Source organism: Ranitomeya imitator, chromosome 1, assembly GCF_032444005.1.
Source record: "Ranitomeya imitator isolate aRanImi1 chromosome 1, aRanImi1.pri, whole genome shotgun sequence".
In the NCBI taxonomy this organism is placed as follows: Eukaryota; Metazoa; Chordata; class Amphibia; order Anura; family Dendrobatidae; genus Ranitomeya; species Ranitomeya imitator.
Window position 1 is genome coordinate 402,604,219 of NC_091282.1, and position 17,736 is coordinate 402,621,954.

A 17,736-nucleotide genomic window follows, 5' to 3' on the forward strand; every position below is an offset into this window, starting at 1 on the left:
TTGTGCAGAGCAGAGGCCTGCAGAGCGCTGGCTGTGTGTGTGAAGCAGCACAGGCCAGTGGAGCCAGCAGCTATGTGTTATGACCTAATAGTTGCTGATAATAAAGGACGAGCTCTGGGACGTGGGAACTCTGCTGACCGCAATCCCTAATCCTATCAAACACACTAGAAATAGCCGTGGATTGCGCCTAACGCTCCCTATGCAACTCGGCACAGCCTAAGGAACTAGCTAGCCCTGAAGATAGAAAAATAAAGCCTACCTTGCCTCAGAGAAATTCCCCAAAGGAAAAGGCAGCCCCCCACATATAATGACTGTGAGTAAAGATGAAAATACAAACACAGAGATGAAATAGATTTAGCAAAGTGAGGCCCGACTTACTGAACAGACCGAGGATAGGAAAGGTTACTTTGCGGTCAGCACAAAAACCTACAAAAAGACCACGCAGAGGGCGCAAAAAAGACCCTCCGCACCGACTCACGGTGCGGAGGCGCTCCCTCTGCGTCCCAGAGCTTCCAGCAAGCAAGACAACAATAAAAATAGCAAGCTGGACAGAAAAATAGCAAACCAAAGAAATACAAGCTGGAACTTAGCTTCTGCTGGGAAGACAGGTCACAAGAACGATCCAGGAGTGAACTAGACCAATACTGGAACATTGACAGGTGGCATGGAGCAAAGATCTAAGTGGAGTTAAATAGAGCAGCCAGCTAACGAAATAACCTCGTCACCTGTGGAAGGAAACTCAGAAACACCCACCAGAGGAAGTCCATGGACAGAACCAGCCGAAGTACCATTCATTACCACAGGAGGGAGCCCGACAACAGAATTCACAACAGGACCCCCTCCCCTTGAGGAGGGGTCACCGAACCCTCACCAGAGCCCCCAGGCCGACCAGGATGAGCCAAATGAAAGGCACGAACCAGATCGGCAGCATGAACATCAGAGGCAAAAACCCAGGAATTATCTTCCTGACCATAACCCTTCCACTTGACCAGGTACTGGAGTTTCCGTCTCGAAACACGAGAATCCAAAATCTTCTCCACCACATACTCCAACTCCCCCTCAACCAACACCGGGGCAGGAGGATCAATGGATGGAACCACAGGCGCCACGTATCTCCGCAATAACGACCTATGGAACACATTATGGATGGCAAAAGAAGCAGGAAGGGCCAAACGAAATGACACAGGATTGATAACCTCAGAAATCTTATACGGACCAATGAAACGAGGCTGAAACTTAGGAGAGGAAACCTTCATAGGAACATAACGAGACGACAACCAAACCAAATCCCCAACACGAAGTCGGGGACCCACACAGCGCCGGCGGTTAGCGAAACGTTGAGCCTTCTCCTGGGACAATGTCAAATTGTCCACCACATGAGTCCAAATCTGCTGCAACCTATCCACCACAGTATCTACACCAGGACAGTCCGAAGACTCAACCTGCCCTGAAGAGAAACGAGGATGGAAACCAGAATTGCAGAAAAACGGCGAAACCAAAGTAGCCGAGCTGGCCCGATTATTAAGGGCGAACTCAGCCAACGGCAAAAAAGACACCCAATCATCCTGATCAGCAGAAACAAAGCATCTCAGATATGTTTCCAAAGTTTGATTAGTTCGTTCGGTTTGGCCATTTGTCTGAGGATGGAAAGCCGAGGAAAAAGACAAATCAATGCCCATCCTTGCACAAAAGGATCGCCAAAACCTCGAAACAAACTGGGAACCACTGTCAGAAACGATGTTCTCCGGGATACCATGTAAACGAACCACATGCTGGAAAAATCATGGCACCAAATCAGAGGAGGGAGGCAATTTAGACAAAGGTACCAAATGGACCATCTTAGAAAAGCGATCACAAACCACCCAAATGACCGACATCTTTTGAGAGACGGGGAGATCCGAAATAAAATCCATAGAAATATGCGTCCAGGGCCTCTTCGGGACCGGCAAGGGCAAAAGCAACCCACTGGCACGAGAACAGCAGGGCTTAGCCCGAGCACAAGTCCCACAGGACTGCACAAAAGAACGCACATCCCGTGACAAAGACGGCCACCAAAAGGATCTAGCCACCAAATCTCTGGTACCAAAGATTCCAGGATGCCCAGCCAACACTGAACAATGAATCTCAGAGATAACTCTACTAGTCCATCTATCAGGGACAAACATTTCTCCGCTGGGCAACGGTCAGGTCTATCAGCCTGAAATTTTTGCAGCACCCGCCGAAAATCAGGGGAGATGGCAGACAAAATTACCCCCTCTTTGAGAATACCCGCCGGCTCAGGAACACCCGGAGAGTCAGGCACAAAACTCCTTGACAGAGCATCAGCCTTCACATTCTTAGAGCCCGGAAGGTACGAAACCACAAAATCAAAACGGGAGAAAAATAACGACCATCGAGCCTGTCTCGGATTCAACCGTTTGGCAGACTCAAGATAAGTCAAATTCTTGTGATCTGTCAAGACCACCACGCGATGCTTGGCTCCTTCAAGCCAATGACGCCACTCCTCGAATGCCCACTTCATGGCCAACAACTCACGATTACCAACATCATAATTACGCTCAGCAGGCAAAAACTTTCTAGAAAAGAAAGCACATGGCTTCATCACCGAGCCATCAGAACTTCTTTGCGACAAAACAGCCCCTGCTCCAATCTCAGAAGCATCAACCTCAACCTGAAACGGGAGCGAAACATCTGGCTGGCACAACACAGGGGCAGAAGAAAAACGACGCTTCAACTCCTGAAAAGCCTCTACAGCTGCAGAAGACCAATTGACCACATCAGCACCCTTCTTGGTCAAATCAGTCAACGGTTTAGCAACACTAGAAAAATTAGCGATGAAGCGCCGATAAAAATTAGCAAAGCCCAGGAACTTTTGCAGGCTCTTCACAGATGTCGGCTGAGTCCAATCGTAAATGGCCTGGACTTTAAGAGGGTCCATCTCGATAGTAGAAGGGGAAAAAATGAACCCCAAAAATGAAACCTTCTGAACTCCAAAGAGACACTTTGACCCCTTCACAAACAAGGAATTCGCACGAAGGACCTGGAACACCATTCTGACCTGCTTCACATGAGACTCCCAATCATCCGAAAAGACCAAAATATCATCCAAATACACAATCAGGAATTTATCCAGGTACTCTCGGAAGATGTCATGCATAAAGGACTGAAATACTGATGGAGCATTGGAAAGCCCGAATGGCATAACCAGGTACTCAAAATGGCCCTCGGGCGTATTAAATGCTGTTTTCCATTCATCGCCTTGTTTAATACGCACAAGATTATACGCCCCTCGAAGATCTATCTTGGTGAACCAACTAGCCCCTTTAATACGAGCAAACAAATCAGACAGCAACGGCAAAGGATACTGAAATTTGACTGTAATTTTATTAAGAAGGCGGTAATCAATACAAGGTCTCAAAGAACCATCCTTCTTGGCCACAAAAAAGAACCCTGCTCCTAACGGTGATGACGACGGGCGAATATGGCCTTTCTCCAAGGATTCCTTTATATAACTCCGCATAGCGGCGTGTTCTGGCACAGATAAATTGAACAATCGGCCCTTAGGAAACTTACTACCAGGGATCAAATTAATTGCACAATCGCAATCCCTATGAGGAGGTAGGGCACTGGCTTTGGGATCATCAAATACATCCCGATAATCCGACAAAAACTCTGGAACTTCAGAAGGAGTGGAAGATGAAATAGACAAAAATGGAACATCACCATGTACCCCCTGGCAACCCCAGCTGGACACAGACATAGATTTCCAGTCCAATACTGGATTATGAACCTGTAGCCATGGCAACCCCAAAACGACCACATCATGCAGATTATGCAACACCAGAAAGCGGATATCCTCCTGATGTGCAGGAGCCATGCACATGGTCAATTGGGTCCAGTACTGAGGCTTATTCTTGGCCAAAGGCGTAGCATCAATTCCTCTCAATGGAATAGGATACTGCAAGGGCTCCAAGAAAAAACCACAGCGCCTAGCATACTCCAAGTCCATCAAATTCAGGGCAGCGCCTGAATCCACAAATGCCATAACAGAATAGGATGACAAAGAGCAAATCAGAGTAACGGACAATAGAAATTTAGACTGTACCGTACCAATGGTGGCAGACCTAGAGAACCGCTTAGTGTGCTTAGGACAATCGGAGATAGCATGAGTGGAATCACCACAGTAAAAACATAGCCCATTCCGACGTCTGTGTTCTTGCCGTTCAGCTCTGGTCAAAGTCCTTGGGCTCAGGCCCATGCTCAGATAGTACCGCCAAATGGTGCACAGCTTTACGCTCACGCAAGCGTCGATCGATCTGAATGGCCAAGGACATAGACTCATTCAGACCAGCAGGCATGGGAAATCCCACCATGACATCCTTAAGGGGTTCAGAGAGACCCTTTCTGAAGATTGCTGCCAGGGCACATTCATTCCACTGAGTGAGCACAGACCACTTTCTAAACTTCTGACAATATATCTCCGCTTCATCCTGACCCTGACACAGAGCCAGCAAGATTTTCTCTGCCTGATCCACCGAATTAGGTTCGTCATAAAGCAATCCAAGCGCCAGGAAAAACGCATCAACATCACGCAATGCCGGATCTCCTGGCGCAAGGGAAAATGCCCAGTCTTGAGGGTCACCACATAACAAAGAAATAATGATCTTTATTTGTTGAACAGGGTCACCTGAGGAGCGAGGTTTCAAGGCAAGAAACAATTTACAATTATTTTTGAAATTCAAGAACTTAGATCTATCACCAAAAAACAAATCAGGAATTGGAATCCTAGGCTCTGACATCGGATTCTGAACCACAAAATCTTGAATGTTTTGTACCCTTGTAGTGAGATTATCCATCCAAGAGGACAGACCTTGAATGTCCATGTTTACACCTGTGTCCTGAACCACCCAGAGGTAAAGGGGAAAAGAGAGACAAAACACACTGCAAAGAAAAAAAAATGGTCTCAGAACTTCTCTTATCCCTCTATTGAGATGCATTAGTACTTTGGGCCACCTGTACTGTTATGACCTAATAGTTACTGATAATAAAGGACGAGCTCTGGGACGTGGGAACTCTGCTGACCGCAATCCCTAATCCTATCAAACACACTAGAAATAGACGTGGATTGCGCCTAACGCTCCCTATGCAACTCGGCACAGCCTAAGGAACTAGCTAGCCCTGAAGATAGAAAAATAAAGCCTACCTTGCCTCAGAGAAATTCCCCAAAGGAAAAGGCAGCCCCCCACATATAATGACTGTGAGTAAAGATGAAAATACAAACACAGAGATGAAATAGATTTAGCAAAGTGAGGCCCGACTTACTGAACAGACCAAGGATAGGAAAGGTTACTTTGCGGTCAGCACAAAAACCTACAAAAAGACCACGCAGAGGGCGCAAAAAAGACCCTCCGCACCGACTCACGGTGCGGAGGCGCTCCCTCTGCGTCCCAGAGCTTCCAGCAAGCAAGACAACAATAAAAATAGCAAGCTGGACAGAAAAATAGCAAACCAAAGAAATACAAGCTGGAACTTAGCTTCTGCTGGGAAGACAGGTCACAAGAACGATCCAGGAGTGAACTAGACCAATACTGGAACATTGACAGGTGGCATGGAGCAAAGATCTAAGTGGAGTTAAATAGAGCAGCCAGCTAACGAAAAAACCTCGTCACCTGTGGAAGGAAACTCAGAAACACCCACCAGAGGAAGTCCATGGACAGAACCAGCCGAAGTACCATTCATTACCACAGGAGGGAGCCCGACAACAGAATTCACAACAGGACCCCCTCCCCTTGAGGAGGGGTCACCGAACCCTCACCAGAGCCCCCAGGCCGACCAGGATGAGCCAAATGAAAGGCACGAACCAGATCGGCAGCATGAACATCAGAGGCAAAAACCCAGGAATTATCTTCCTGACCATAACCCTTCCACTTGACCAGGTACTGGAGTTTCCGTCTCGAAACACGAGAATCCAAAATCTTCTCCACCACATACTCCAACTCCCCCTCAACCAACACCGGGGCAGGAGGATCAATGGATGGAACCACAGGCGCCACGTATCTCCGCAATAACGACCTATGGAACACATTATGGATGGCAAAAGAAGCAGGAAGGGCCAAACGAAATGACACAGGATTGATAACCTCAGAAATCTTATACGGACCAATGAAACGAGGCTGAAACTTAGGAGAGGAAACCTTCATAGGAACATAACGAGACGACAACCAAACCAAATCCCCAACATGAAGTCGGGGACCCACACAGCGCCGGCGGTTAGCGAAACGTTGAGCCTTCTCCTGGGACAATGTCAAATTGTCCACCACATGAGTCCAAATCTGCTGCAACCTATCCACCACAGTATCTACACCAGGACAGTCCGAAGACTCAACCTGCCCTGAAGAGAAACGAGGATGGAAACCAGAATTGCAGAAAAACGGCGAAACCAAAGTAGCCGAGCTGGCCCGATTATTAAGGGCGAACTCAGCCAACGGCAAAAAAGACACCCAATCATCCTGATCAGCAGAAACAAAGCATCTCAGATATGTTTCCAAAGTTTGATTAGTTCGTTCGGTTTGGCCATTTGTCTGAGGATGGAAAGCCGAGGAAAAAGACAAATCAATGCCCATCCTTGCACAAAAGGATCGCCTAAACCTCGAAACAAACTGGGAACCACTGTCAGAAACGATGTTCTCCGGGATACCATGTAAACGAACCACATGCTGGAAAAATAATGGCACCAAATCAGAGGAGGGAGGCAATTTAGACAAAGGTACCAAATGGACCATCTTAGAAAAGCGATCACAAACCACCCAAATGACCGACATCTTTTGAGAGACGGGGAGATCCGAAATAAAATCCATAGAAATATGCGTCCAGGGCCTCTTCGGGACCGGCAAGGGCAAAAGCAACCCACTGGCACGAGAACAGCAGGGCTTAGCCCGAGCACAAGTCCCACAGGACTGCACAAAAGAACGCACATCCCGTGACAAAGACGGCCACCAAAAGGATCTAGCCACCAAATCTCTGGTACCAAAGATTCCAGGATGCCCAGCCAACACTGAACAATGAATCTCAGAGATAACTCTACTAGTCCATCTATCAGGGACAAACATTTCTCCGCTGGGCAACGGTCAGGTCTATCAGCCTGAAATTTTTGCAGCACCCGCCGAAAATCAGGGGAGATGGCAGACAAAATTACCCCCTCTTTGAGAATACCCGCCGGCTCAGGAACACCCGGAGAGTCAGGCACAAAACTCCTTGACAGAGCATCAGCCTTCACATTCTTAGAGCCCGGAAGGTACGAAACCACAAAATCAAAACGGGAGAAAAATAACGACCATCGAGCCTGTCTCGGATTGAACCATTTGGCAGACTCAAGATAAGTCAAATTCTTGTGATCTGTCAAGACCACCACGCGATGCTTGGCTCCTTCAAGCCAATGACGCCACTCCTCGAATGCCCACTTCATGGCCAACAACTCACGATTACCAACATCATAATTACGCTCAGCAGGCGAAAACTTTCTAGAAAAGAAAGCACATGGCTTCATCACCGAGCCATCAGAACTTCTTTGCGACAAAACAGCCCCTGCTCCAATCTCAGAAGCATCAACCTCAACCTGAAACGGGAGCGAAACATCTGGCTGGCACAACACAGGGGCAGAAGAAAAACGACGCTTCAACTCCTGAAAAGCCTCTACAGCTGCAGAAGACCAATTGACCACATCAGCACCCTTCTTGGTCAAATCAGTCAACGGTTTAGCAACACTAGAAAAATTAGCGATGAAGCGCCGATAAAAATTAGCAAAGCCCAGGAACTTTTGCAGGCTCTTCACAGATGTCGGCTGAGTCCAATCGTAAATGGCCTGGACTTTAAGAGGGTCCATCTCGATAGTAGAAGGGGAAAAAATGAACCCCAAAAATGAAACCTTATGAACTCCAAAGAGACACTTTGACCCCTTCACAAACAAGGAATTCGCACGAAGGACCTGGAACACCATTCTGACCTGCTTCACATGAGACTCCCAATCATCCGAAAAGACCAAAATATCATCCAAATACACAATCAGGAATTTATCCAGGTACTCTCGGAAGATGTCATGCATAAAGGACTGAAATACTGATGGAGCATTGGAAAGCCCGAATAGCATAACCAGGTACTCAAAATGGCCCTCGGGCGTATTAAATGCTGTTTTCCATTCATCGCCTTGTTTAATACGCACAAGATTATACGCCCCTCGAAGATCTATCTTGGTGAACCAACTAGCCCCTTTAATACGAGCAAACAAATCAGACAGCAACGGCAAAGGATACTGAAATTTGACTGTAATTTTATTAAGAAGGCGGTAATCAATACAAGGTCTCAAAGAACCATCCTTCTTGGCCACAAAAAAGAACCCTGCTCCTAACGGTGATGACGACGGGCGAATATGGCCTTTCTCCAAGGATTCCTTTATATAACTCCGCATAGCGGCGTGTTCTGGCACAGATAAATTGAACAATCGGCCCTTAGGAAACTTACTACCAGGGATCAAATTAATTGCACAATCGCAATCCCTATGAGGAGGTAGGGCACTGGCTTTGGGATCATCAAATACATCCCGATAATCCGACAAAAACTCTGGAACTTCAGAAGGAGTGGAAGATGAAATAGACAAAAATGGAACATCACCATGTACCCCCTGGCAACCCCAGCTGGACACAGACATAGATTTCCAGTCCAATACTGGATTATGAACCTGTAGCCATGGCAACCCCAAAACGACCACATCATGCAGATTATGCAACACCAGAAAGCGGATATCCTCCTGATGTGCAGGAGCCATGCACATGGTCAATTGGGTCCAGTACTGAGGCTTATTCTTGGCCAAAGGCGTAGCATCAATTCCTCTCAATGGAATAGGATACTGCAAGGGCTCCAAGAAAAAACCACAGCGCCTAGCATACTCCAAGTCCATCAAATTCAGGGCAGCGCCTGAATCCACAAATGCCATAACAGAATAGGATGACAAAGAGCAAATCAGAGTAACGGACAATAGAAATTTAGACTGTACCGTACCAATGGTGGCAGACCTAGAGAACCGCTTAGTGTGCTTAGGACAATCGGAGATAGCATGAGTGGAATCACCACAGTAAAAACATAGCCCATTCCGACGTCTGTGTTCTTGCCGTTCAGCTCTGGTCAAAGTCCTTGGGCTCAGGCCCATGCTCAGATAGTACCGCCAAATGGTGCACAGCTTTACGCTCACGCAAGCGTCGATCGATCTGAATGGCCAAGGACATAGACTCATTCAGACCAGCAGGCATGGGAAATCCCACCATGACATCCTTAAGGGGTTCAGAGAGACCCTTTCTGAAGATTGCTGCCAGGGCACATTCATTCCACTGAGTGAGCACAGACCACTTTCTAAACTTCTGACAATATATCTCCGCTTCATCCTGACCCTGACACAGAGCCAGCAAGATTTTCTCTGCCTGATCCACCGAATTAGGTTCGTCATAAAGCAATCCAAGCGCCAGGAAAAACGCATCAACATCACGCAATGCCGGATCTCCTGGCGCAAGGGAAAATGCCCAGTCTTGAGGGTCACCACATAACAAAGAAATAATGATCTTTATTTGTTGAACAGGGTCACCTGAGGAGCGAGGTTTCAAGGCAAGAAACAATTTACAATTATTTTTGAAATTCAAGAACTTAGATCTATCACCAAAAAACAAATCAGGAATTGGAATCCTAGGCTCTGACATCGGATTCTGAACCACAAAATCTTGAATGTTTTGTACCCTTGTAGTGAGATTATCCATCCAAGAGGACAGACCTTGAATGTCCATGTTTACACCTGTGTCCTGAACCACCCAGAGGTAAAGGGGAAAAGAGAGACAAAACACACTGCAAAGAAAAAAAAATGGTCTCAGAACTTCTCTTATCCCTCTATTGAGATGCATTAGTACTTTGGGCCACGTGTACTGTTATGACCTAATAGTTACTGATAATAAAGGACGAGCTCTGGGACGTGGGAACTCTGCTGACCGCAATCCCTAATCCTATCAAACACACTAGAAATAGACGTGGATTGCGCCTAACGCTCCCTATGCAACTCGGCACAGCCTAAGGAACTAGCTAGCCCTGAAGATAGAAAAATAAAGCCTACCTTGCCTCAGAGAAATTCCCCAAAGGAAAAGGCAGCCCCCCACATATAATGACTGTGAGTAAAGATGAAAATACAAACACAGAGATGAAATAGATTTAGCAAAGTGAGGCCCGACTTACTGAACAGACCAAGGATAGGAAAGGTTACTTTGCGGTCAGCACAAAAACCTACAAAAAGACCACGCAGAGGGCGCAAAAAAGACCCTCCGCACCGACTCACGGTGCGGAGGCGCTCCCTCTGCGTCCCAGAGCTTCCAGCAAGCAAGACAACAATAAAAATAGCAAGCTGGACAGAAAAATAGCAAACCAAAGAAATACAAGCTGGAACTTAGCTTCTGCTGGGAAGACAGGTCACAAGAACGATCCAGGAGTGAACTAGACCAATACTGGAACATTGACAGGTGGCATGGAGCAAAGATCTAAGTGGAGTTAAATAGAGCAGCCAGATAACGAATTAACCTCATCACCTGTGGAAGGAAACTCAGAAACACCCACCAGAGGAAGTCCATGGACAGAACCAGCCAAAGTACCATTCATGACCACAGGAGGGAGCCCGACAACAGAATTCACAACAGCTATGGCAGCTGAATAGCCTGGCACCCGCAGCGTACACAGCGATGCAAGTCGTTCATGGTAACTGGTCTCGGATGTGGACAGTCCTGTGCCCAGAGGTGAACCGGAGGTGGATGTCCTGTGCCCGAAGAGTCGGATGTGGACAGTCCTGTGCTTCTCTGATTATACATTTAGGCATATAGATGACATTATATGTGCATGGATAGAGGGAATCTGTTGGCAGATTTTTAATCTGAGAGCAGCATAATATAGGGCACGAGACACTGATTCCAGGGATGTACCATGTATTATTAGGCTGTGTCTTGTTATTTCAGTGCAAACAAGTGTTTTATCAGCAGGAGATTAACACTGCCGAACTACAGCTCACTTGACCAGCAGTCAGGCTAATCTGTGTAAGGCTACGTTCACATTGGCGTTCCGCCAATGTGCGTCGCTGTTGCGCCGGCGACGCAGCGGCGACGCGCCCCTATGTTTAACATAGGGGACGCGTGCGTCGTTTTGGTGGCGTTTTTCGCCACGTGCGTCGTTTCCGACGCTAGCGTCGGACGCAAGAAAACGCTACATGTAGCATTTTCCGTGCGTCCGATTTTCGTCGGAAAACGACGCACGCGTCGCAAAACGCGCGCGTTTTAGCGTGCGTCGCGCGTTGCGTCGCCGACGCACGGCGGCTCAACGCTAATGTGAACGTAGCCTAACTCCTCCCCCACTACTGATTGGCAGCTTGCTCACAATGCACAGAAAGTCACCAGTCAGGGATGTGGGCGGGGTTGTACGCAGCCTAGAAGGCTTTGATCTGCTACATCTACATAAGATAAAACAAGTATTCTATGAAAACTACATCAAGAAGCCCAGTAAGTCATACATCCCTGCAATTAGACTTTCTTGCCCTATGCTATGCTGCTCTCAGATTACATAGCAAAAACCTTCTAACAGATCTCCAATAAATAATAGCGCTAGGTCTTCAGGAATATAAAAAAGCAATGAATGTAAAATGCGCTCACCTCACTGCGAGACTTCAAAGTACTTCTTTTAGGTCTAAGCAAAACATCCTTAAAATCCAGTTTGATATCATTGTCTATTCGTGGCATTATTACCTGTGGAAGTACAGACAGGGATAAATGTAGTGATGTAATGAAACTAGGAAGAGTTCTGTAAAATGCAAACAGAAAATATTGATTATTCAGTATGTTATTTCGTAGAGTCTGGTCCCATTCATTATTGTCTTTGCACCTTTTTCTGGAGTAGAATTGAGCATTGTGAGTGTTTTGAGCACCTGAAGTAACTGTTTACATGCTGTGGTCTAAATTGATTGATGCATGTAACGAGTGTGACAGAAGGAAATGACTCCCCCTGTCAACCCACTGCCATGGCAATGGAAGACCTAACAATTGCCTCCCTGTCTGCCATTGATCAAATTCTAACAAATTGTGCCCGAGCCACAGTCTATTAGCTCACTGTTAGTATGATCACATACTCGATCAAAGACATATGTTTTTCAAGCAGAAGACATTTCAAGAATTGCTCCTGATCCATGTCATTTTATTGACATTTTGTTCTCAATGTTTTTTGGTCGTCCGATGAAGCACTTTTTGTTAACCAATTCTATAAAAATCTTCCATGAAAATAAATTGGAAGATTTTTTGGAGCATTTCGCTTTTTCTGACTTTTCCTCAGGAGTGGACCTAAGGTTATGTGCTCAACAAGTTTTTAAGGAGGCCGAAATCATATTTTCTTTTGAAAACCACTTCTCAAGCGCTGAAGTGGTTTTTCGTTTCCTGGCTATGTGCATTAAACATCTTTTTCAGTTAGATTCTGCCAGGAATCCGCATGTAAAAATACTGCAAAATCGCCACAAAAATAGCGATATAAAATGCCGCATAATATGGACATAATGCACAGCAATATCAAGCAACATTGCTGTGTATATGTTCCATGCTATGTCACTTCTTTTGACCGCTTAAGGGTTCAGAAATCCTGGAGTGTATATATAGTAACATGTTCATTCTTCAGTGGGCAACTTGGAAGCCGCCTGCTCTCCATAATAGAAGACATAGGCAAAGAACAAGAACCCTTTTCTCAGGAAAATGACTGCCAGTTTGTTTCTGAAGTGGTTTTATGAAGGAAAATTCTGGCTCCATTGCTGTCGGATTAAACATATCATGTGCACACAGCCCTAAAGAGTTTACAGAAAAGAGTTTATTTTTCTTACCAGAAGCGTTTTTGCAGCCTTCTTATTGTACACTACCTAGTTTGGAGCGGATTTCATCAGAACATGCTTTAGGCCGGGATCACACACAGCGAGATACGGCTGAGTCTCGAAGGTTAAAACCAAGCTCTGGCACCGGCACTCCAGAGCGGAGCGTGCGGCCGCATAGCAATACATGGAGCCGCACGCTCCGCTCCGGAGTGCCGGTGCCAGAGCTTGTTTTTAACCTGCGAGACTCGGCCGTATCTCGCTGTAGTGTGACTCCGGCCTTAAAGTGACAATAACTTGCTTTTCTCCCACCATGCATTTTTCAAAACTTGAACAAAAAAAATGCGCTTTTTGGAGTGGACTTGCCCCAAAATACTCCTCAAAAATACTCTGTCCACAAATGTCCTTTGTGTATGTGCACACTGAGCATTTGTGCTGAGTTTTTGGAACAGAAACTCAAAAATATTGAGGCATTTTGAGGAGGATATGAAGAGTTTTTCAGCTCGCTTGAGAGCAGTGATAGAAGCTGTGGGGTGCCGTTGGTGTCATTCACAGCTTCCATCTTCGTCCCCGTGACGTCGTCTTGTTTCACAATTAGAAAATGTGGCGACGGAGGTAATAGCAGAGGGCCAGCGCTGCGCTCACCTCTCCCGCAGCATCTATCGCCAATGATCTAGGACATCTTGAGAGGGCTGCAATGCAAGAAATTGGAGTAACTGCAGAGCTGCCCCATGATGATGTCCTGTTCAAAGAGTCTAAAGATAGACACTGCAGAGAGGTGAGTGTAGCCCCAGCATCCTGTGATGTCCTGTTTGCGACTCTTATCAAATGAAACGTCACAAGAAGCGACAAAAAAAAACACATTTATGGGTTAGCAGGATAGGGAGAAGGGTAGGGTATTTTATAAAAACAAAATTACAAAAAAGTATGAAGACAGAAATTTAGAAAGGACATTTTAGGTGCTGGACAAACCCTTTAAAAAGTTGAATGTATTAAAAAATTGTACCAGTGAAAACTACAGCTTGTCCTGCAAAACAAAATCCCATATAGAAAAATAAAAAAAGTTATGTTTCAGAAAATAGTCACCAAAAAATAATATTTTTTTAAAAAGTGGGGGTCTTTTTAAGCAAAAGAAGTAAAACATAAAAAACTAAAGTAATTTGGTAATCTCATTATCATACCTGCAGAAAAAAATGGCAATTTTATTATACAGAATGGTTAGTTGTGACTAAAAAATAATAATCCAGAATTACTGATTTTTTTTTTGTTCATTTCACCTCCTAAATCAAAAAGTTCCATGGGACCAATGAAGGCTACATCTCGTCACACTAAAATGTTTAATCCTATGACTCTCAGAATATAGTGACACAAAAAAAATATTTTTTTTCAAGCAGAGTATTGGATAAAATATAAAGCTATATAAATTTGGTATTGCAATAATTATAATAATCGGATAAAACCCGATTAGACTGTTACAGGTGAAACAGTCTATTTGGAATGGGGTCGGAAGGATGCGGCACGGACACCGGAGAATCCTCACAGGGCGCAGTGCGTGTGCTGTGGGGATTCACAAGTCTGCAGTCACACTGATTGACTGGAGACTCGTCGTTTTAGACCGGACAACCCTTTTAACAAAGGAGAAAAACTGTGAGGCTATGTGCACACGTTGCAGATTTTGCTGCGGATCTGCAGCGGATTGGCCGCTGTGGATTCGCAGCAGTTTTCCCTGAGTTTACAGTACCATATAAACATATAGAAAACAAAATCCGCAGTGCACATGCTGGGGAAAAAAACGCGTGGAAACGTAGCATTGTTTTTTTTTGCAGTGTCAATTCTTTGCGCAGATTCCACAGCGGTTTACACCGGCTCCTCAATGGGAATCTGCAGGTGTAAAACCGCAGGTGGAATCCGCACAAAATCCGCAAAAAAAATTGCGGTAATTCTGCATTGCAGTTTACCTGCGGATTTACCAAAATCAGTCTGGAAAAATCCGCACCACTTTCCGCAACGTGTGCACATACCCTCACTCTTCATCACAACAATGTAACATCTAGTTACTCCAAAACGCAAAAAAAATAAGTTAAATATAAACCAAAGGCACGTGTGAATTCTCTCATTTCTGACTTGACAAGGTTGGCTCTTTAGTTCAGCCTTCCGTCTCATTCACGGAAAAACACAGAAGGCAGGATCCATCACTTGGGGTTTTGTTTCTTTTGGTGTTTTTACACCAAATTCTTCAAAATGGTCCCTGTGGTTTATAAATTTTTAGCAAAATATGTTCTTAATTTTTTGCTTTCAACCTTTTTCACATCTTTTTAAAGCAAAATAAAAAGCTGCATTAAAACGTTGCAAAAATATCAGCCGTTCATAAATCAATCCACAAAGGGGACTAGATTGCTTTCCTGCAAAAGTTTTGCGATTTGTTTTAAAAAAGTCACAGTTGATGAATCAGCTGAAATCCCAAAACCCAACCCATAAGGACGAACATTAAAAAAAGAGACAAATGAAAATCGGGTGAAAATCACCCCAAAAGTAATATCTATATAAAGCATTAATGCAGGCCTTAATTTGCAAAAAATAAAAACCTGCGCCAAAATCTCATTGGTGTGAATAGGTACATATGCTTCATTTTCAGTGTGATGGCAGTAAACACGTGTTGTCAGGTATACCCAGAGATTACAACTACATGGGGGTCTGAGCAGAAGAACACCCTGTAATTTGCTCATCATCAGGGGACCTTTCAGTCAAAAGTGGAGACCCCTTATAAGTTCCTCTTGTGTTGTTTTAATGCCAGTTTGTAGTTCGATTTGGAGCTCCATGAATGCCATACATACAGCCAGCGTCTGGAAAGCTAGGGCCACGTGCCAGCGCTGCCACTTTCTGCTTGTGTGGCCCTAGCCTTAGAGCGGACGTGTGATTTAAAGGAGTTTTCCAGTTATAATTTCCGTCCTCTGTAATAAAATCAGCAGGTACCTCTCTAAGGCTACGTTCACATTAGCGTTCCGCTAATGTGCGTCGCTGTTGCGTCGGCGACGCAGCGCTAATGTGAACGTAGCCTTAGTCGGCCTCTCTGCTGCTCCCCTGGTTCATTTACTGACTGCAGCGGTAACATCCCCACTACAACATGAATCACCGCTACAGGCAATCGCTAAGCTCAGTGACTGCTGCTGATACATTGGCAGTGATTGGCTGCAGTGGTGATGCACACTGGAGTCGTAGCGTCACCACGGCAGCCAGTGGATTAGCGGTAGAAAGACAGCGGTGCCCCCAGGGAGGCTGAGCAATCTCTGATTTTATTATTGTACCCCAGAACAGCCCACAGAGGGCAGAAGTTACAGTCGGAAAGCCCCTCTAAGCAATTTTCTGGACACCCTGTCGCAGTGTGAGCACCCACAATGCACCGGTGTAGTCTTGTACGATGATGTAATCAGCAGGATCGGCGAATCACAGCCCTGCTATCAGGTGACATCATTAAGTGGGGTTAATAAGAAGTTACCATTTGTTTCATATTAGTGTCTTTTTTCAGCTCTGAAAAAAACATTTAATAAAGAATAAAAGAGTACACCCCCCCCAAGTGCCTGTACAATGAATGTATCTGTCTTCTATAAGGAACCACATTGTGGTGCATGCTGGGACTTGTAGTTCACAATGCAATGAGAGCCATAAGTGCAGTCCACTGACATATATGTAGGTCACTAAAGAGACCAGCCAACAGAAGGTGCCGCACGGGGCAGGAATGAAAAGGAGCTTTATATGAAGAGCGTGAATAACAAGAAAAGCAACAGAGAGGAGGCCTAATATCAGCAATGGAGGCACGAAAGATGGCGGCAGCGTGAGGAGGACAGGGAACAAGAACGGAGCCGTGATACACACCTACAGTCTATATACACCTGGGCAGCGGGGCGCGAGCGGCGTGGTGACGTCACGCCGCTGTCACAGCTACTTCCTGTCAGCTGACCTCCGGCACCGGAAGTGAATAGCGGGAGGCCCGGCTGCTCCGCTGTAAGGGACACAGACGCCGCCAGCATGCTGATCAAAGTGAAGGTTGGTCTGGGCACGGGTGTCCGGGGCTGTCTGGGCAGCACTCCTGTCAGAGCTGAGATGTAGGCGTGGGACAGAGGTCTGTAGTCCCCACTGCCCTGCTTCTTCCAGGTCTGGCCTTGTTCATACTGGTCTTGATGAGGGAGTTTGGTGCAGTCCACTTCATTAAAGGGAACGGTCACAGGGTTTCCCCATATAAAGTACAGCCGCCACCTTTAGGGCTTTTGTGACGTAGCGCTGTGATTTAAGGGCATGGAAATTCACATTTGGAAAAAGTGCAAAAACGTTCGCCAAATTGTCGCTTTCTTCACAAATGGATGGAACTCATCACATAAATTTACCACTGTCATGAAGTACAATATGTCACGATAAAACATTCTCAGAATCATCAGGATCCGTTGAAGCGTTCCAGAGTTATAACCTCATAAAGTGACAGTGGTCAGAATTGTAAAAATTGGCCCGGTCATTAACGTGCAAATCACCCTTGGGGGTAAAGGGGTTAATATATATCTCCTTATCCCAGTACAGGACATCGGCTTTCACTGCTGTGATGGCTGATCTAGTGCTGTGCATTGCAGCGGATCAGATCAGTGTCCCGCAGACAATGAGGAGTGCCAGCTCTTGCTGTGAGCAGGAACATACAGGCCACCATACCTGGGTGATATCGTGGGCCATCTAAAGACCTCGCCCTATCTTGGATCTCCTCATACCTTACCAACCGCACATTTAGCGTTTTCTACTCCCACAATACCTCTTCATCTCGCCCCCTCTCTGTTTGCGTT

At 45.8% G+C, this 17,736-nt stretch overlaps 2 protein-coding genes across 3 annotated transcripts in view; one reads left to right on the forward strand and one right to left on the reverse strand.

Annotated features, from left to right (window-relative positions):
* The window catches only part of GMPR2 (guanosine monophosphate reductase 2), a 58,964-nt gene extending 42,090 nt beyond the window's left edge, over positions 1-16,874 (reverse strand). The window contains exons 1-2 of one of the 2 annotated variants that reach the window (XM_069762394.1): positions 16,787-16,874; positions 11,721-11,813 (exon numbers count right to left, since the gene is read on the reverse strand). In XM_069762394.1, the coding sequence (XP_069618495.1) occupies positions 11,721-11,807 (87 nt within the window). In that variant the 5' untranslated portion in view covers positions 11,808-11,813; positions 16,787-16,874. The remainder of the gene's footprint in view (positions 1-11,720; positions 11,814-16,786) is intronic. The other variant, XM_069762400.1, reaches the window with a different exon arrangement.
* The window catches only part of NEDD8 (NEDD8 ubiquitin like modifier), a 30,890-nt gene continuing 29,971 nt past the window's right edge, over positions 16,818-17,736 (forward strand). Inside the window, exon 1 of the mRNA XM_069762408.1 lies at positions 16,818-16,957. Coding sequence (XP_069618509.1) covers positions 16,940-16,957 — 18 coding nt within the window. The 5' untranslated portion in view covers positions 16,818-16,939. The remainder of the gene's footprint in view (positions 16,958-17,736) is intronic.